We start from the raw sequence: 21,691 nt of genomic DNA, 5'->3' as shown, positions 1-21,691 counted from the left end.
CTTAAACTGTTTACCGCTGCACCACGTTCCGAGTGTTGTTTAGGCTGTTTAAACCGGTGTTTCGGTATGAGGAAAATCCATATCATAACAAAAATAAAAAATGTTTTTTTGGTATGAACCGGTATACAGCCTAGCACTATGTATATGTTATAAGTTAAACATTCTACATATGTGCATTTTATGGTGGAGTTCAGGAAGATGGTGCATCACAAAATTGCAGCAAAGATTGCATATTGGATAGCTAAACTCACCCTTAAAGTTGCTCTTAAGACATGAATTTAAATGGGCATATCTTGGGACAAACGTCATTGCTTTTAAAAATACCTTTTTAAAATGTACAGTATTTGAGTTTTTATTTTTATATATATATAGAGCTCAAAAATTTAAAGGAACACTTTTTAATCGGAGTGTGGCATGAAGTCAGTGAAACGTTTGGGATACTGATCTGGTCAGTTAAGTAGCAAAAGGGGTTGTTAATTAGCTTCAGCTGCTTTGTTGTTAATGAAATTAACAACAGGTGCACTAGAGAGGCAACAATGAGACGACCCCCAAAAGAGGAATGGTTTAACTGGTGGAGGCCACTGACATTTTTCCCTCCTCAACTTTTCTGGCTGTTTTTTCCACTAGTTTTGTATTTGGCTATGGTCAGTGTCACTACTGGTAGCAGTAGTGAGGTGATAGTACAGAGGTTGCACTGGTAGTCCAACTTCTCCAGGATGGCACATCAATACGTGCCATGGCCAGAAGGTTTGCTGTGTCTCCCAGCAAGTGTCTCAAAGGCATGGAGGAGATTCCAGGAGACAGGCAGTTATTCTAGGAGAGCTGGACAGGGCTGTAGAGATTTTTGCCATTGAGATCTGATGTGTTTTTAAAGTGTTCCTTGCAATTTTTTGAGCATAGTATATATATATATATATATATATATACACACACACACAGTACACCCCCAAAATTCCCATGGGTTACATTCCTAGAGCACCCGCGAATTGTGAAAAACCGCAAATTTTGGATGTGGTTAAAAAAAATGCCTATTTTTATAGTTTAAACCCTAAATATGCCCTCAAAACACTTTAACTTAATTTCAAACTCGGCTTAATACATTACCTAAAAATAAAGAATGTAAAGGTAAACCTTTACTGTTGTGTCTCCCGCAGTGCTAGAATGTAAAATACAGATGTTACCGCTGTATGTACTGTAATTCATGCAAGTGCGTTTTCATTACCAGAAGCCTTAGAAGTTGCAGGACCTTGCAGCGGCATCTTGGGGCTTTAACTCTTAAACTGCCTCATACTTGGGGTTAATGCATCCCTGGACGCCAAATACTTTTTTGCTGCACTTTTAAGTAAATGTCACAATTCACAAAGAAAAAGTGAAATTTTAATGGAACACTTTTTTTCATGCAAAGAGCATCACAATTACTGCAACACTGATCATTTTACACACTGCTAATGAACTGTGAAAACTATTTAAAAAAAACTACTGGAACAATATGTACAAGGTGCAACTGATACAATGGATTAAATTCAGTAAATCACTGAGCCAACTGCGCTTGAACTGTCTGCACTCAAGCACACAGAGGTAAGCGCTGATGCTGACAGGCTAGTCTAGTGCAGCGGATGAATCCCAGAGACAGTGAGGCAGCAGAGTGTCACGCTTGGGTCACAGAATTTCACAGAAACACAGGAGATTGTAGAGACAGGAACTTCATTCAAACACTTCAAACAAACATGTCTCTTTCACAAGTAAAATTAGCTCAGTATGCAGTTATTTCTCGATTAAAGAATAGACAAACATCATAGGGGAGCACAACGGGAGCAGGACCCCCAACAGGAGCAGAGGATGTCTGAGGGAGGAGAGAGAAACAAAGCAATCAGCCAAAAAAGGACAGGTGCTGTTCATGCGTAGTGTTGCGCAAGTAGCATATCACGTGACAGAGCAGCCGCAAATAAGGAAGCAATGTGAAAGTAGTCATCAGTTTTTTAAGAGGGGTTTTTTGAGGAGCCTCCGTGTCTTCTAGGGGTCCGTTCAGCCCCCCTGCTCACAAGGGGCTGGTAGTGGTCATGAGCTGGCTGCTCAATGAATGTACGGCACTGACTGATCAGCTCCTGCGTGCTGGAGATTCATCACAGTCAATCAGCAGCAAGGAGAAATTAATAATGCTTTTACACCATTGAGAAGACAGCGATTTATTAATTTTTATGGTGGAGATTGCAGGGACGTACCCAGCCTTGGCCCGACCTGCACACACTCACAAACAGAGATAAAAACAACACAAACCGGTAATCAAACAGCAAATAAAGAATGTAATGAAAACAAATAAATGAACACAATGATACCACCCCTATTCCCTTTACGGCGATTACACATTAAATACAACAAAGCACAAACAAAATACACACAGTGAATCATGAAAAACGGCAATGGATGAATTGTAATGATGAAAATAGATAGTCCAGAGATCCGCATGTTGAATGGGAATGTAAAGATAATCCTACCGCTAGTTCCTGAAATGGTGAAGATGGGTGGACAGGTTCAGGAGCGCTCGTTTCTTTGCAGGATGGCCATGAATCCACTTACAGTCCTCATGTACACAGGCAGACAGCAGACAATCCAGACACCAACCACGAAACGATCCAGGACAAAACAGTACAGGTAACCCAACACAAGGCAGATAAGACAGGAACTTGAAGCACAAATTACAAAAACTTTTTTTTTGCTTTTGGTTACCGGCCCCTTTTTTAAAAGCCACGCTGACATCCTTTGACCCCAACAGCCCCAGCACCCTCAGCAGAAGACCAATCAGAGCCACTTCAGGGAGTGCTGGGAGTTGCAGTTTCACGTTCTATTGGCTACTTTCACCATCCCAAGCTGCATTTTCCTCTACAGTTGCTTCCTGTTCTCCCTACAGTACAGTATTTCCACGAAAAAAGCCATAAAAATTGCAGAGAATATTTGCAGTTTCCACTAACAATTATTAGATAGGTTCTAAGGAAAAATCTGCTAATGACTGAGGCTGCGAACTCTGAACCATGACTTCGCTGGGGTCTGCTGTATCTCAAAATCAAAGGTGACCGGGCTTTCTCTGTAGCTACCCCCAAACTTCAGAATAGTCTTCCATTCAACATTAAGTCCTGCCCTACTTTTGATAAGATTAAATCTAAATTAAAGATCCATCTTTTTTCTCTTGCTTTCATTACAGTTTGAGGTTCTGTCAAGAGTTTTTTTAGTCCACTAATATGTTACTTTTAATTTCATTTGAATAACTGTTACCGCTTCTTTTTAATCTATTGCTAATTGTATATGTTTAGTTTAATTTTTATTTTTATTTTCTTGTATGTATCTTTTCAGGTTATTTTATTTATATACTTTATATTCTCCTATGTGTATTTATTTATATTTTTTGCTATGTATGTTATTTAATTCTTTTTAAATGGAAAGCACTTTGGGTCAACTCCTGTTGTTTTTAAATGTGCTATATACTGTAAATAAATGACTGACTTTTATTAGATTGTTTTGATTTTATTTTGTTATATAGAGATGTGTGCAAATGAACTCTGAATGCTAGCTATTTAGAAATGTGTTTTTCTATATTTGAAATATGTAGTTTGCTTGTATGAAAATGATTTGCTATATTATCAAACATATAGAATAACTTTTTATATATTAAAAAATTATATACTATAAGCCTTCTTTATGCTTGGAAATATTAAAGTTTTCTTTATCTTTGTTTTTTCAAAGAATAAATCAAAAACGGCAGCCGTCAAGGATTCCTCCATTTCTGTTGCAGAAAATGCCATGAACACATGTGAAGATTTATCCAGACCAGACACTGGACAGACACAGGTTATAAGCGAAGGTGAAATTGCTTCTTGCAAGCAGGAAACCAATGCATCTGCCTCAGAGAATCATATAAATTCATCTTCAACCCAAAAAACTACAGCAAATCGACAAGTTCAGGATTATAATTTAGTTAATTCATTACTAAACCTCACCAAGAGCCCAGTGAGTTATACTTCTTTGTGTTTAGAATAATGATTTGTGAAAAATATGCACTGGATATAAATGTTTATGTTTTCTTGTATTTCACAGGATGGTCGAATAGTTGTAAAGGCCTGTGAAGGTCTGTTGTTATTGGCAAGTTTGCCTGAAGCTGCAGCAGCTAAATGCCTGATGGAGAATACTGCCCTTTGCGAACTTCTGACTGACAGGCTGACAGTTTTCTACAAAGCTTTACCCCAGTCAATGGATCCATTGGACATTGAGACAGTAGAATCAGTTAACTGGGGGTAGGCATACCTTGAACTTGTTTTATATGCCTCTTTATTATTCATTATTTTATTGATCTTTGTTTTTTTTGTTTTTTGTTTTTTTTTTAGATTTCACTGCATACATTATAGATCAGTAAAACAAATCAGTACTACCATTCATTCTTTTATTTGTATTACATGCTCATTCACCTACCCACTTACAGACTTAGAGATTTCACATTCCTGCTTACAGAGCAAAGAGGTACAAAACTTCAATATGTGATTTGAGTTCAGTTTTCCCATGCTTTACACAGCAAAGGAATATAAGCTTTCATTTTTGCTGATTCCTGTTCCCATTCTGAAGCTGAATTGAAAGTTCCAGTTTCTAGCTTTGCCTAAGATTTAGAGGTACATTCTTTGGAGAGCTCAGATATACTTTGGAAACACTATTTGTATTCTTGTTGCAACTAGAGAATATCTTTTTCTTACAGTAAATAGAAGAGTAAGATTTGGAAAGGTAGCAATGTTTTTAAACAGTCTAATTTTTATGCTGCAGAAGAAATGTTTTAATGAAAGGTTACATTCGAGGGACAGTTATTCAGTGATGGAAATACATTATATTGTCATTGTTAAGACTTTGAGGGTCCCAATTCCAAATATTAAATATTTTGTAACTTAGGAAAAGTTTAAATAATATTATCTTTGTCCTGCACTAGTACCATATTCTGTGTCAGTCTTGATCCATTGGTTTTCTGTTTTTTTGGTGGCAGTTGATGGTAGTTGGTGCACAGAGAATGTGCAGGATTTCCTCTCAATAGTAAATCAAATAGGTACAAGTTCATTACTGTCTGATTCCTTCCATACTCTTTTCTTACTTATAGATAGATAGATAGATAGATAGATAGATAGATAGATAGATAGATAGATAGATAGATAGATAGATAGATAGATAGATACTTTATTAATCTAGCTGTGAGCTGGTAGAAGAAATACATTAGTAATACTATCTCTTTTGGTTTTTGTATCCCTAAAGGCATCTTCATATCCCCAATAAATGAAGTCAAAACTGTGGTCCGTATTTTTAAAAAGAATTTGTCCGTATATGTTGGAATGCATTGCAAATACTAAAATGAGTATTCTTAAGTGTTTTTATAATGTTCTACCAAATATTAAGAGAAGTTGCAAGATATGAACAGTAGTGTCCTCTGAAACTGACAATCAATCCCCCAATCTTATACCACAAAAGTGATGCGCACAGGTGGAGCGTCCTGTCAATGTGATTGTTTTTCAGGCACAATGCAGATAATCAGTTTCACTTAAGTTGGCATATGTAGTAAATGTTAATCAGACATTCTAAAATGAACATTATTGACAAATAGTTATAGGAATTAAGACAGTAGACTTGTGATTTGAAATCAATTAAATTGAGGGTACACTCATACGGTGATTACTGAGGAGTAAACATGCAACATCATAAAGGAAAGTGAGAATTCTGATATGCCTAATGTCATATCAGTGTTTGTCTTCAGCAGAGCTTACCTTCTTTTGTACACTTACCAATTTGAAACACATCCTTTTCACACCATGCACAGTAGTGTGTATTTTTCAAGTATTTTTGTAGTTATTTATTAATAGACATTTTGATTATAAAGCTGTGTTTGGTAAATAAACCAAATAATTACGGCAAATGCAGTGCGGTGCAAACGCAACTATTATCAACACTCTTTGATAAGTTTTCCCAGGAAAAAAATCTTTCTGCTCAATGAATGAAATACATGACATACCCACAGGATATTTATTGATTTGTTTAGTTTGCTTGAAAGTTTGCAGTGTGAAACATGAGCTAATGGTAAGTTGAAACAAAGTAATGAATCATCCCCTTATTTGGAACAAAGCAAACGGACTAGGAATGTGAAAATGACTTTAGAGTCACAGTTGACCCTCATTATGTCATTGCGTAATGTCAGTTATCATTTTCATATAGTTGCTTCTTGTCAATTGTGAACTCACTGATTCATTTTTGGTCAATTGAAAGAGCCCTGTTTTATCCTCTATTTTATAGAGGCTTAGAGATGCGCTATAATTAGGACTGGGAAAGTTAATGTGTTAATATTTGCGATTAATGTGACCTGTTTAACGTGTTAAAAAATATTGTCGCTTTCTCGACCAGCAACAAGGCAAATGCCTCAGGCCGTGCATTGGTCAGGGCAGAATTTTAATGTGATATTTATTTGTTTGTTTGTTTGTTTGTTTTTTAACATTACGGGGCAATAATACAAAAAAGTTAAGTGTGTACCTAAAAAAATACATATGTATCCAGTACCGTATTTATATACTAACTTTATGAATTAAAATGTTCATTTAAAGGTTAAACAATATGCTTCATGTGAATACATAGTACTAGTGTTCTTTTTCTTGGTTTACACAGACAGTAACTGAATAGGTGCACAGGAGTAGGAGGGGAGAAGGAGTTTATGGTAGTCCTGGTGCAATATAGAAAACTTGCGAAGGCAAAAATTATGCTCTCTCTCTCTCTCTCTCTCTCTTTCTCTTTTTTTTTTCTTTTTCATTTCATGTTTCCGTAAGGACTTCAAATTAATGTTGTATCTAATAAGTGCTAAACAAGTATCTATGAGTGGCACTAAAACCAAAATAAGTCTGTAGTACCTATGTATTTAACTCACCTGTCTGCCAGCCTACAGTACAGACTGTCTTAATATAATAACAAAAGTCTATGAATTAGAAGTGTAATGATCATCCTTACTCATTATTTCAGTTTGCAGTATCTTCTCTAATTTATGCAAAGAACGCAACGTAACCATCCAAGTAATGTATGGTGTGAGTTTTTAAGTGAGATTGCAGCTACAGAGATCTTTTTAGTGTACCAGGAGCAAGGGTGTAGGTAAAACAGTGTTTTCCAACCTTTTTTCTGTGGTGGCACACTTCTTGTAACACAAAAAATCCCAAGGCACACCACAATTCTACCAACCAAAAACAACATTTAATTTCTTAGACGTGTTAAACTGTCTGAAAGGGGTGGGACAGGAGAGCGGCAAAAATGCAGCTCTCAGATTGCAATTTGCAGGCACAGTTCTTGGTGAGATCTTTGGATGCATTTCCCAGCTGCTTCATCCCTTTGCACATTCATACAGGCAGTCCACTCTCTGCCTTACTCCACTGACCCAGGATCAGTGGCAGCTCATATGCCTTCTGTCCCTCGGCTCTGCGAGAGTTGCCAGTGAACATGCACTTAGGCAACCCCTGACATGTCTCCTGGCTGCTTAAGTGCTGTGTTTGCAAAATGGTGATCATGGAGCTGATTTTATGTCAGCTTCTCCAGGTAGTCCTGTCCTCCTCAGACAGATCTCAACACCTGATGAACATGTCTCTTTTAGGTTGAACCCAAGGGCATTATACTGTTATTTCCATGGGGCACCAATTGAAAACACTTGTCTAGAGTATAATTATCAAGTTGTTGATGATGATGATCAATTGAGGACAGTATTTGCAAAGTTTTAACACAAGTTTTAATGTATGCCCATTTAAGAGATGCATATTCTTTCAGTGATATCAGTCTTTAGCAGTGCATTCAAAGTCGAGGATCATTTTGATAATTTTTTACTTTCGCATGTCCGTGTCTCATATGCTTTGCCAATTTGAAAATTAATACATTGGCCTTGTTTTCTTATTGCACTTTTAGGAAGGCATTTAAATTTAGGTTGTACTTGCTGAAGTAGTATTTTGTTTAGGTTTTAAGGTCATTGTTTAAGTTTAAACTATGCCATTATTTTTTTTTAATTCCTTTGTGTTGATTCTACATTAATTTTGTGATTCATTGTGTACTTACTTCATGATTTATTTATTCATTTTATAATTATATGTTTTAATGTTAGATGTGACTATTTAAGATTAATTACATACAATTATGCGATTTGAAAAAAAATGGCAACCTTTTTTGTTATATTTTTTTACCCTAAAAATGTTGCAAATAGAAAAAATGTTTTACTCCATATTTATTTGTTTTACCTGTTTCCTGAGAAAAAGGAGTTGGAGGAATAATTGAGAATATTAAAGGGGCAAAGATAATATTAAGTTTTGGATAAGATAAAATGTTTAAAAAACAAATTTACTGATATACTCATAGGTTGAGACTGTGGAAATGTAGGCAGAATTTACTTAAGCTTGTATATGAGCTTATATATATACACACACTGAATTCTGCATATACAAAAGCTTGCTTCTGTTTAATTTTTTGGTTTAAACAACCTAGTCAAATTTTTTATATAAAAACTTTTGGATTTATTTTAGTTTGGATGCGTATAATGTGAAAGAAGATGCTACAGCATTCCCAGGGAAACGAGCACTCATTTCTTTTTTATCTTGGTTGGATTATTGTGACCAGCTTATCAAAGAAGCACAGAAGGTATATTTTTACACTTAATTAAAACTCTGTTGTATAAAATGAGAAATTTCACATTGAATCAAAATATGTGTGGGAATTGGGGCCTGTCATGCAGTTTTTGTCTGCTCTTATTTAACAACAATGACAGTTTATGGATCAATAAGATTGGGGAAAGTTGCATGCCAGGCATAATGATGGGAAAAGGAGAAATTTCTTTCCATTCCATATTGCCTTCAACATGGATATCTGGACATGTTTTAATTAGTTAAAATATAATGTCTATGATAATATAATATAGAACTCCAGGGAATCCCAGTGTAAAGCCAAGAGAGCTCTTTACAATATTCACTGATGGACTTTTTAAAAAAGACAGCAAGGATATTGGCTTCTTCAGGTTGCTTGCAAGAAAGATGCCAAGAAATCAGAAGTCTTAGCAGACAGATATGCACTGGATTGGTAGTCCTGTGGGTTTGATCCGTGCTATTTAGGACTGACAGTAGAAACACGCATTTCATCTTAAACGTATATGTCTTGCGTGAAGGTGCAGTGCCGTGGAAATCACACCCTGTACAACAAACTAAAGCATGCCCAATATACATGTTTCTATGGTTCATCTTAGTTAAGAATGGATCATTGTTAATTTAGTTTAAATACCTATCGCAATGTGTGATATGTGGAAACATGTACACATTGAGATAGAGTAAGATACATGAGGGGGGTATCGGTGCATGAGTCTTCCAGAAGAAGACAGATGCATGCTTACTAACTAGCTCAGTTGGCTTACATTGTGTTGACTTGCATTGTGCTCAGAAGTACTATTCCCATATGGACATTCCAGACATTTTGTTGGGTGTTCATCCATTTAAAAATTAGACCTCACAAATGAGTAAAATGATTGCACTATAATTAAAGTTTCATGGTAATTATGTAGTTGATTTTTGCTTTGTTTAACCTGTTTTTAAGTTTTTTCACCTAAGTATTTGAATTACTTGTAAAACTAAATCCTGTTCAGCTGCTGCATTTTCTCTACTAACTTTCAAAGATATTGTAACACACATTTCTTTCCCTTCTTTGTAGACTGCAGCTCATTATCTTGCCAGAGCTGTAAGGGACAGGTTCTTTGTTTCAGTTTTGGAGCCTCAGTTAATGCAGACGTAAGTTAGAATACTTATAAATGAGACAAGTCATAATTGTTTTATTGGCATCATTATACATTTTAGCTTTTGTTTTAGGCTCTTGTTAAAAACATACTGTAATAGTTTTCTTTTTAAAACTTAATTATTAGTTTACCTGTCTTCATAATGTGATTTTCAAAAAAAGTAAATTTAATTAATTTTGGATTCCAGTTTCAAAGTGCAGTATTCTTTTAACATAGGAAATATTTTAGAAAATTGTTAATATTGTGTTGTTATTATTACTAACCTTATGTGATTTCTGTGTGCTGTAGGTCAGAGATTGGAATTTTGACATCAACAGCTCTCTTAAATCGCATCATTCGGCAGGTCTCTTCAGCTGCTTTGCTTCAGGAGACTGTTTTCTTTATATTAGGGGAGCAGAGAGGATCAGAAACCACGGCTGATATCAACAAACATATTCTAAGGCACCGACTGATAGAACACTGTGATCATCTTTCAGATGAAGTGAGTCTTTAACACATTAGTCGTAAGATTTACCTTTTAATTAATTGGATTGATGTCTGTCTGCTATTTTCAATTTTATCTTGAATTTTATATTTTAAACATTCAGAGAAAACTGTTGATTTGTAGAATTGTTTAATCCTTGAGTGTTTAACAGTAACAGATGACAGTGATCTTATTCCGTGATCTTGATCCCCTTATTTTCATTCTCTTTTCATGGACTTAAATGAGGGCAAAGTGTAACCATGTGTAGGCAGTGACCTAGAAATAGATGAAAAGAAATAAAACATTGATAATTAGGGATGTCCGGATCAAGTTTTTTTTTTCTTGCCCTTAATCCAGGTCTGAGATAATATAATATTGAGTGTCCGCTGATACAGAGTCCTGATCTGATACTTGTATTTTCCTAGATAATACAGTTGTATGGTGCACACTTCAAGTACATTAAAGCTATTAAAATCAATCACAAATAAACATTTCTGCTAGGGATGCACCGATACTGGTATCGGCCTCGATACCACATTTTCTAAAGTACTCGTACTCGTTAAAAGTCCCCCGATACTGGGGACCGATACCACGGTCTGAGAAATGTCTATGTTTGAGCGGCGTGTAAGGGGTTAATCACAGGCGCCGAGTGCCCGCCCCGGCTGCAGCTCAGAGCGGGGAGAAGGCGAGGCGAGACATGTCAGCCGTGTGGAACTATTTCAAAGTGAATGAAGACGACAAAACAAAGGCGGACTGCAAATTGTGCTCAGCGAAATTGTCCAGAGGAGGCTCAAAAGGTAGCGCGTTTAACACAAGTAATTTAATCAAGCACCTAAAATCCCAACACGACAACGAGTACAAAGAGTTTACCCACGCTTCTAAACCAACACAACCCACGCTGCAGCAAACTCTTGCAAGACGAGAGAAAATGTCCAGAGACAATCCACGTGCTGTGAAAATAACACAGGCAATTATCGAGTACATTGCATTGAGTGACCAGCCACTCTCGGAGGTAGAAAATGTGGGATTCCTGCGTCTCCTCCATGTTCTGGAGCCCAGATATGATTTCCCAAGCCGCCGCTACATGACTGACACGGAGCTGCCTAAACTACACGACTCCGTGAAAAAACATATCCACAGCCTACTGCAAGCCTCCTCTGCGTTTAGTTTCACCACGGATATCTGGACAAGCAGTGTTAGCCCCGTGTCACTAATTAGCCTAACCTCCCAGTGGATAGACGAGAGTTTCACGCCGCAACGAGCCATATTACATGCGAAACAATTCCGCGGCTCGCACACCAGCCAGGCTATAGCACATGTGTTTGAGGAAATGCTCCAGACAGGTTGCCACTCGTCCTTTAAAATACGGAATCGTCCCGTATTTGAGAATGAAATTGCGCGTCCCGTTTTGAATCAATACAGGACGGGTTTTGTCCCGTATTTTTTTTATCATTTTTTTTAAAGCAGCGTCTCATGCAAATCATCCCATCAGTGACCATAAAGATACTACAATAAATAAAATTTCCATAAAATACATACTTTTTAAACTATATGTACAGAAAATATTTATCTATAATACATGACATAAAAGAAACTAAAATGCTTTTCATAAATATAAGCTGTCATATTCAATTTCTTCTGTAGTTTACTCATCTGAAACAGTGCTTAATTTAAAAAGTTCTTTTCACTATTTCTCGAACAAAAATATATGTATTCTCACACAGCGATTCCATTATTTGATATTGCAGTTAAACACTGCTTATATGTAAATATATATGCAGTTAAAGTTTTGAATATTTTTTTTATTATTAATTGCATTACACCATTTTTGCTGTTAAAATATACATGTACTATATTTCTAAAGGTATTTTTTGTCTTTTTTTTTCTTTCAGTGTTCCATCAAGGCATTTGTAATTCTTGAGGAGTAATTATAAATATGGGTTATCATTTTAATTATGCAGTATTTCTTTCTTACCGAAACTTACACTCTGACACATACAAGCAAATAAAACAGTTGTGACACTAGAGGGCGCTGTCGCTCCTCAAACCCCATAGACAAACATCCAGGACACCAAGTAAAAGCACCAATAATCTTTTTAATTTCTTTTCTTTTCAATATTGGGCCACAGTAGACACCACATTCACCCAAATAAACAATAAATCACTAATACAATACAATAAATCAATCCTCCTCTCTCAGCAGCTCCTTCACTCTACCTCCCAACTACGGCTCAGCCTGCTGGGTCTCCCATAGTCCTTTATGTAATCCTTGACCCGGAAGTGCTTCTGTCCTTCTGTCCATGTGATTGAATAGCACTTCTGGGTCAGATGAAGACTTATATTTTTCTTCAGCCCGGAAGTACTTCTGTTCTTCTGTCCCCGTGACTTGGGAGTACTTCCGGGCTATAGGGAAAATAAAAATCCCCACGTCACATGATGGCATCCAGCAGGGCTGTGAAGCCAAACTCCATCTCCCGTGGTGCCCTGCGGGAATCAGGGGTACCTCCATGCTGCAGGGAAGATGCCATCTAGCGCCTTGGATGTGTTGGCCGGGATGAGCTGCCAGCCGTCCATCACACAGTACAAACCCTTAAAAAGGCCACAAATCTACATAAGGTGCTTAACAAGAAGATACAAGGTTAACTTGCTTAGCAAGTTTACACGTAGTACTAGGGTGTTGTTCCATGTTAGCCATTATGAATGTAGTGAAAGGTCAAGCAAAATGACACCTTTTATTGGCTAACTAAAAAGAATATAATATGCAAGCTTTCGAGGCAACTCAGGCCCCTTCTTCAGGCAAGATGTTAATCTTTTTAGTTAGCCAATAAAAGGTGTCATTTTGCTTGACTTTTCACTAAGTTTACAAGTGAAATAGACAAATTATGCTTTTAAGTTAAAAAAACCTATTGTTTACTAAGCAGCAATTTCAAATTCTTCATTATCTATTCTTTTTCTATTTAAAAATGTAAGCTTCTATACTTAACACAAGCTCATTCACAGTCCAGACTCAGATAACCGGCTTTTTTTAGTAAAGGGCAAAATAAAAAGTCAGAATTTATTACAGTAGTTTTTCTTACCATTTGTCGTACAGCAAGGGATATTTTCTTTGATTCCTTTTTGTAAGTTGGTTCTTACACTTTCTTTACTGTAAAGACTAAAATGCCAGTCTTCTTTCTGTTTAAGTTCGCAGCAAAAAAAAAAACAAAACATGTGTAGGCTCAACTGCAATTATATACCACCTAAAAGAGCAGTACAACAAAACCACTGTAAAGTTTAGAAAAGGAGATGCTGATTAAGCTTTTTTTTGTGATTGGTCAATTTATATCACCGATCAAGTCTTTATTGTGAAAATTGAACAATTTAGACTGGTGACTGATCAGTTAGGACATCCCTAATGACAACTGTGTGTCACTTTAAAGCATGACCTTACTAATGCCTGATCAATAAATTAGATAAATAGATAACACATTGTCTGCCTGCTTCGCTTACACAGAAAACAGTTGTATTTTGATTATTAAAAATACTGTATTTACCAGTTATACCAGTTGCTGGTCAGATTCTTGCGCAATATCATTTTCTGACAGTCTTTACATAGTTCCCCGCCTAATCCATTTGGGTTCCCAAACCTTACTGCATATATGTTGTAACCACAAGTTTGAATTATTATTGTGTTCATGTTCTGACCCTAGTAACCTTTCAGTAGAAACACAAGTTTCTACTACTATTGTGGTACTACAATTCTACTACTACTGTTTTGGTACTGTTGTGTGGTACCATAAATCTTGGAAACAGTGAGTAGTAATTGTGTAAGAAATGATAGTCCATTGCATATCATATTTTTTTTCTTTAGTATTCTTCACCAATTCAGCCTCAGTAAGAGAAGAACCAACTGATCAAAGTTAGCACTTATTAATCAACCTTTCCCTTCTGATTTACAACTGTGATGTATGGCTTACAGTTTACTCCAGATAAAACACCAAAGTGACCATTATTGGTGACCATTTAAATCGCAACTTTAGAATTTTTGTTAGTGTTATATTTTCTATTTATGACACATTAAATTAATGCCAGTGTTAAGTTACAATCTTTTGTCCTGATACTATAGTAGGTGAAGATTTCAGTTACTAATACCATAAGAACTGCATCTTCCTAATGCAGTAGCCTTCACTTTTTTAAGTGCCTTAAACGTGAGTTCAAACTAGGTCAATAGAATCAGCCACTAATTACCAATAATCATTCTACCAAAATATATATTTACCGACTGAATTATCCACATTATGTACTGACTGCATTTTACATTTTATCTTTTTATTATGTATTTGAAAAAGACATAAAGACGTTGTTAATATCTTAAAATTTGTTGCTCATTGCCACTCCCTGGGTTAGTAATTAGGCTTTCCTCTCTCACTAAATCTGCATATTGTTGCATTTATGATAAAAAGATACGCATTGATTATAGGAAGGCAATTGCATTTATTTTAATATACTGAAAAAAATGTGTGCAAAGACCAAAGTTAGCAATATATTATAACTCAGGACACAAGCTTATACTGGAGAAGACTTGTATGTACATTGCCACAGTAACACTGGTTCAGCAAAGAGTGAGAATGAACAAAACTGAAATCTAGAGATTTGTGGAGAAAATAAAGCATTCATCAGTAGACAACTGAAATAATAGACACTACAGACTTTGTATTGGCCTACGCTTTATTACAGAGATTTTTAAGTAGCTTTCTGTGAATGCATGTTTCCAGTAGTGTTTTTTTAGAGTCTATCTGACAAATCTCTATGACAAGTTCATGAGGTTTTCAAGTAGAGCAACTTCAGTCACACTCCTTCAAAACATTTAATTTCCTTTTTAAATAATTACAAATGTTTTGTTTTCTTCTGTCCCTTAGATGATTTTCTATTTCAGGTTGTCAAATGTAATGGGAAGATACTGTAGTTTGGCTGCATTCACAGTACATTATAAAAACTAGCTATAATATTATTCTTTCTTCTTATTTGGCTGGCACCTTTATCCAAGGTGACTTACAACATTTGAAATACAGTTTCTTGTGTTTTCACAATTAGAGCACAGGTAGGTGAAGTGACTTGCTCTTGAATAATACCCAAATCCAACTTAAATTTTTTAATATATGTAATGCTGCGTTAAGTTAGTTACTTAACACAATCTATCAGGTTCTGTGTTTGTAATTAAAAACAATCGAAGACTGATGTCATAGTATTTCCTTAAATTCTGTCTTATCAATTGTTTTTCTGCCAGCATTTTCCCTTAGAATGATATTGGTTAAAGTTGCAAAAAATATAAAATATGCATAAATTTATATCAAATGTAATTTTCTTAAAGCTGAAGAAATAATGTTGAAAAGATAATATCTTGTTAGGTTAACAGATAACAACAAATTATGGTAATTAAAAACTATAATGCCATGTTTTCACTGCAAGTCATTTACTGTAAGTAACACTGAATATGCAACTGTGTACCAAACTGACAAAAGCTGAACATTTTAAATAACATCATTGGTATATTTGAGTTGGTGAACAGTTTCTTTATATTTATATGTTTTAGATTAGTATTATGACATTAAGGTTGTTTGAGCACCTTTTACAAAAACCCAATGAACACATCCTTTACAACCTAGTCCTAAGAAACCTGGAGGAGAGAAACTATACTGAATACAAACCACCTTGTCAAGAGGATAAAGACTTGGTTGAAAATGGCCAGATAGCTGAAGCAATGTAAGTTTGTAAAGTTTAATCATACTGTTCAAAAAATGTTATACAGTAATCCCTCCTCCATCGCGGGGGTTGCGTTCCAGAGCCACCCGCGAAATAAGAAAATCCGCGAAGTAGAAACCATATGTTTATATGGTTATTTTTATATTGTCATGCTTGGGTCACAGATTTGCGCAGAAACACAGGAGGTTGTAGAGAGACAGGAACGTTATTCAAACACTGCAAACAAACATTTGTCTCTTTTTCAAAAGTTTTAACTGTGCTCCATGACAAGACAGAGATGACAGTTCCGTCTCACAATTAAAAGAATGCAAACATATTTTCCTCTTCAAAGGAGTGCGCGTCAGGAGCAGAGTCTGTCAGAAAGACAGAGGAAAGCAAACAAATCAATAGGGCTGTTTGCTTTTAAGTATGCAAAGCACCGCGGCACAAAACTGTTGAAGGCGGCAGCTCACACCCCCTCCGTCAGGAGCAGGAAGAGAGAGAGAGAGACAGACAGAGTTTGTTTTTCAATCAAAAATCAATACGTGCCCTTTGAGCTTTTAAGTATGCGAAGCACCGTGCAGCATATCGTTTCAGGAAGCAGCTGCACAAAAGATAGCAACGTGAAGATAATCTTTCAGCATTTTTAGACGAGCGTCCTTATCGTCTAGGTGTGCGAACAGCCCCCCTGCTCAATCCCCCTACGTCAGGATCAGAGAAAGTCAGCGCAAGAGAGACAGAAAAGTAAGCCGGGTAGCTTCTCAGCCATCTGCCAATAGCGTCCCTTGTATGAAATCAACTGGGCAAACCAACTGAGGAAGCATGTACCAGAAATTAAAAGACCCATTGTCCGCAGAAATCCGCGAACCAGCAAAAAATCTGCGATATATATTTAAATTTGCTTACATATAAAATCCGCGATGGAGTGAAGCCGCGAAAGGCGAAGCGCGATATAGCGAGGGATTACTGTATTTACTAAAACAAGTGTAATACTTTGGTTAATTGTTATTTTAGCTATTGCCTGCTCATATTATACAAAAATGTAAATTTAATTTTATTTTTATACATTTAGTAATATGACACTAAATTACCCATTCTGTTTATTTTAGTGATCTAGAGGAAGATCCAATTTTTGCTGACATTACTCCAGATAACAGAATTTGTAACTCTGATTGGTTAAGTGCATCCCCTCCACAAACACCCGATCATTCAAAAAATGATGGGAAAACAGAGGTTCACAAAATTGTAAATAGGTAAAATTGCACATTTTTCTCAGTTATTAATCATTTCATCCAAATATTTAAATATTAATATACCTTATGTGGTAACGTAGAAATTAAAGATTTGCTAATTATTTTTTCTTCTTGTAGTTTTCTTTGTTTAGTCCCTGATGAAGCAAAGTCATCTTATCAAGTAGAAGGGACAGGATACGATACCTACCTCAGAGATGCCCATAGACAGGTTCTTTTATTCTTTTATATCTGCAGTTAGAGCTGATTGTTATGTAATATAGATAATTGAAAAACAATTCTTTTTTGATTTTGTACATAAACCATACATATCAAAACATGTATGTCTTTCATTATTCACAAGCCATGTAGGTTTTAGTATATTTTTCTAGGCCTTTGAAATTTAAAGTGGAAATTAACATTATGTGATTCATATTTTTTAACATGGCTTTCTTTTTTGTTTGCTAGTTCCGGGATTACTGTGCTATTTGCATGAGATGGGATTGGCCAGGATTGCCAAAAGCTTTTGAAAAGTGTGATCTTAATGCCACCTTTTATGAGGGGCATTTTCTTAAAGTCCTTTTTGATCGAATGGGTAGAATCCTTGACCAGGTATTTTTTCCTTCAATAAACAATTTTAGTGCAGTTGTAATTTTATGAATACACATCACTTGGATAGAGGTATACTATTTAATAGTTATTGTCCAGAAAATAATGATTCCAATATTTTAGATAAGATTTTAAATCAAGGATCATATTTTGTGGATTTGTGACATGTTAGTGAAAATGAATATTGTATTAAGAATAAACCATGCAAATGCTAAGTATTTAAAAAAAAGGAACATTAGATATACAGTATGTAACAGGTTAGTAAGCAGTTTAGTTGTAGGTAGAACTTTCAGAATATTCAAATTTTGAAACTGCTGTCTTCACTCTGAGTTATTAGGGATTGACTAGCAATGTTTGGTTGAAGGACATGTTCTTATTTTGAAAAATCATTTGAGAGAACACATTGCTGCTGTATGTACAAATAAAATGGTTTCAGTAAATTTAATTGATTTTAATACAAATTTATTGTTATGTAATCTTAATTTAATGTTTACAAGCAGCTAAAATTTGTGATTGTATTAATAAAATGTTTATATTTTGTGATTTCAGCCATATGATGTAAATTTACAAGTGACATCAGTGCTGTCAAAGCTGTCCCTATTCCCTCACCCTCATATGCATGAGTTTTTATTAGACCCTTATATCAACCTTGCTCCAGGATGCAGGTCTCTGTTTTCTGTCATTGTCAGAGTAAGTAAGTCATTTATAATAATGTTTGTTTTTTTGCCTTGGTTTCTATATAGTGTATTAGTAATATAGCATATTAAAAAACAAACTATAATAAAACATTTTTAATAACTCTATAAACATGAGTTTTTACATAGTGCATGAGCCAAAGTACCTAGCATTGCCCAGGTATATTTGTATAACGGTTTATGGTAAGAAAGCAAATATCTATGCTTTTTAAATATTGTCCCTTTTGTAAATGCTGGCTGAAATGTAAGTGTGTCATGCATCTCTCTGAAAACCATCAATTCCTCTTTTCTCATAAGTCTAGAATTTGTTGTTTTTGTGTATAATTTGACTCCATACTTGCTATAAGTCCTTTCTTGGTTGTAACCATGAGCGGTAATTTATTGTACTTCGTGGTTTAGTGTGGTTTCACAAAAAGATGTTTAATCTGACATAATAAATTGTATGGCTTGTTGAATAATTGAATCCATGGACAGTGGAAAACATCTACAGTAGGAAGGGGATGCCATTGGGTTTTGCAGACATGGCTTCAGGTCACTGTGTTATTACAGGAGACGGCACCAGTGTCAGCATTCAGTGAAGTTATAAAGATAATTGAAAGATGATTCATTCAACGTTAAATTAAAATAACTGTAAATAATATTATATTGGCGTCATAGCCTAACATTATAAGTGCTGCTTCATAAAGTGGGCTTTAATAAAGGAAAAGTTACCAAAGCTGTCCCCAGTGGTTCTCTTGTTTAGAACAGTAATACAGCTTGTACTATAAATTTGTTTTCATTTTGTTTCATATTGATTTGTTTCTATCACATATATTAAGGATATGGAGATGTGAGATACCATTAGCTTTTTCAAAAATGTATGGTTTTGCTTTGATAAAAATATAGTTGGAGTTACTGTCATGTGTACCTGTTGCAGTGAAATTCCTATCTGCATGTTTGACCAACATGAAGCAGACTGCCACTGTCCTTATCCAGCACAGCAAAACTTAACCCATTGGATATGTATAATATCACTTTGTTCCTTAAGGGTTTGGCAACACTGTACACCCCTTTTGAACCTGTGTGTTTCTCAGAGAAGGGTCCAGATGAAAATAAACAGGGAACATTTGACTAAATACTCATGTTGAGATAAAAAGACGTACTTTTAGATAAAAGCTGTAATCCAACAAGAAACAAGCTTTTTGCTTTTGTCAGTCCTGAGTTTGTCTTGAGCAACTTGACTATTCATCCTCCTTGAATTTCATGTAGTAAAAATATCACATTTGCAGTGTAGTGTAGGTTTATATCATTTGCCTCTGCATGTGGGCTTTGCTGGCAAGTGAGTCAACAGGAATGTTGAAGATAAAAATGTATTTCAGCACTTCTTATTGACTGTTGCTTTTCTTGTATTAATTCCTTTTTACATAATCATGTTTCTTGTATATATAAAATTGGCTGGACTATGAAGTTATTGTGAGGATCTTAACAATACTTGAATTAAAAATTTGGAAATTTTCCAAAGAATAGAATTGCCTCCATATGTTATTGATTTACAGTTAAGGGGCCACTTTTAATAGTCTGTCCAATCACATATTTTAACAAAAAATCTGTCATGGTTTATGGCTTTTTGCCCTATTCCCATATTTGCTCTTTATGTTCTTTTAAGTATCTGAGAAAAAGTTATGATAGTATCAGAATTATTAGTAATTACATTTTTCTTTCTTCAAAACTGTTAGCAGATTTATTTCCAGATAATTCTTTTTATAGGTTGTTGGAGACCTTATGTTGAGAATCCAGCGGATCCCAGATTTTACCCCTAAACTTCTGCTGGTCAGAAAAAGATTACTAGGATTAGAACCTGAAGGCCCTACGTAAGTTATAAATATATATATTTTTAAATGCATGTATTAAGTTGCTATTCTAAGGATAGTTTCATTATAGACTTTTCAGGCTAATTTTGTTTATATACAGAATGACTAAACATACTTTTATGATGTTTTACTGTATCATATAATATTACTCTAGTGACATTATTCTCTGATGTTTCCTAGTCAGTTGCTTCATACAAGAGGATAATTTAAAAACGTTTTGAAAGCTGTAGTAAAATCGGAATTTTAATATCTTTATCTGAACGAATGGTTTCATTGTTGGCCCATAGCTACACTTTGCCACTGTTGAAAAATAAAGCTTGGAGAATCAGATTTAAAATGTATAGAATTCAAAAAATAAAATTAAACCTTTAATATGAAATTAAAGAAATAATAATGTAATTAAAAATAAACAAAATCTCCATTTCCTACACTGTTTATAATTTTAAATTGTTTTCTAAATGCAATATGCCAGATATATACATAATGCATGAATTTCAGATTTGACTGAAAACAATGTCTGACAGTGCACAATGGAAGTAGGGGCCAAGTTTACCAAGTGTAGCTTAGAACCTGTGCCATCAGCTTAGGAAATGGGAGGTTATCCTGTTGTTATCTGGGATACAAACAGTTTTCTTTGTGTCTTGGGACCAGTGGTCACTGTCTCAGGAGCAGCACTTGCCCAGCAGGCACCACATTCTGAGTTCTGAGACAAATGGTGCCATGACCCAGATTTGCTCTGTGTGGTGAGGTAGAGTATAAGCATCAGGGAAGTTTTAAAAAAGAGAACTCAGAAGTCCACCACATACACCTTAGAAGCCGAAACTTGTCCACATTGGAGTGGAGATTATCTTATTGGTGTCCCACAAAGCAAATAGTTTCTTTGTGTCTTTGCAACCCAAAGGTTGCCAGTGGCCACCAAGGAAAAATTCTCGAACTGGGAGATTATATGTGTTTGTGTGTGTTTGCTTTGTTGATTTACTAACCAGTGGTGATTGGTAAGTTCCATTTCATTGTTGTAAAGTAAGCATACAGATACAAAGAGTCTAATAATATTTTGCAAATTGACACCGAGCTCTCTGTATATATTTTGCACTTTCTCATGGTGTCTGTGCATTTTTTCAGAGTACTCCTATTCCACCCTGTGGTGTGCTTGTTGTCAAATGATGCCTGTAACTTAGTGTAGTTCCAGTGAGTAGTGTGATGTTCTATTGATGGTTGGTTCTTGGCTCACTCCTGGTACTGCTCAGATAGGCTCTTCCTGTTTTCTCAAGCCTGAAGCAGAATATACAGTATGGTGACCGAAAATGAACACATGG

General features: G+C 35.4%; 1 protein-coding gene across 1 annotated transcript in view; it reads left to right on the top strand.

Annotated features, from left to right (window-relative positions):
• The window catches only part of fhip2a (FHF complex subunit HOOK interacting protein 2), a 48,063-nt gene that overhangs the window by 23,492 nt on the left and 2,880 nt on the right, over positions 1–21,691 (top strand). Inside the window, exons 6-16 of the mRNA XM_028795768.2 lie at positions 3,739–4,002; positions 4,090–4,286; positions 8,556–8,670; positions 9,727–9,803; positions 10,097–10,289; positions 15,844–16,013; positions 17,102–17,245; positions 17,363–17,453; positions 17,690–17,833; positions 18,380–18,520; positions 20,272–20,375. Coding sequence (XP_028651601.1) covers positions 3,739–4,002; positions 4,090–4,286; positions 8,556–8,670; positions 9,727–9,803; positions 10,097–10,289; positions 15,844–16,013; positions 17,102–17,245; positions 17,363–17,453; positions 17,690–17,833; positions 18,380–18,520; positions 20,272–20,375 — 1,640 coding nt within the window. The remainder of the gene's footprint in view (positions 1–3,738; positions 4,003–4,089; positions 4,287–8,555; positions 8,671–9,726; positions 9,804–10,096; positions 10,290–15,843; positions 16,014–17,101; positions 17,246–17,362; positions 17,454–17,689; positions 17,834–18,379; positions 18,521–20,271; positions 20,376–21,691) is intronic.

This window comes from Erpetoichthys calabaricus, chromosome 2 (genome assembly GCF_900747795.2).
Source record: "Erpetoichthys calabaricus chromosome 2, fErpCal1.3, whole genome shotgun sequence".
Taxonomy (NCBI): domain Eukaryota; kingdom Metazoa; phylum Chordata; class Cladistia; order Polypteriformes; family Polypteridae; genus Erpetoichthys; species Erpetoichthys calabaricus.
This window is presented reverse-complemented; position numbering and strand designations above follow the sequence as displayed.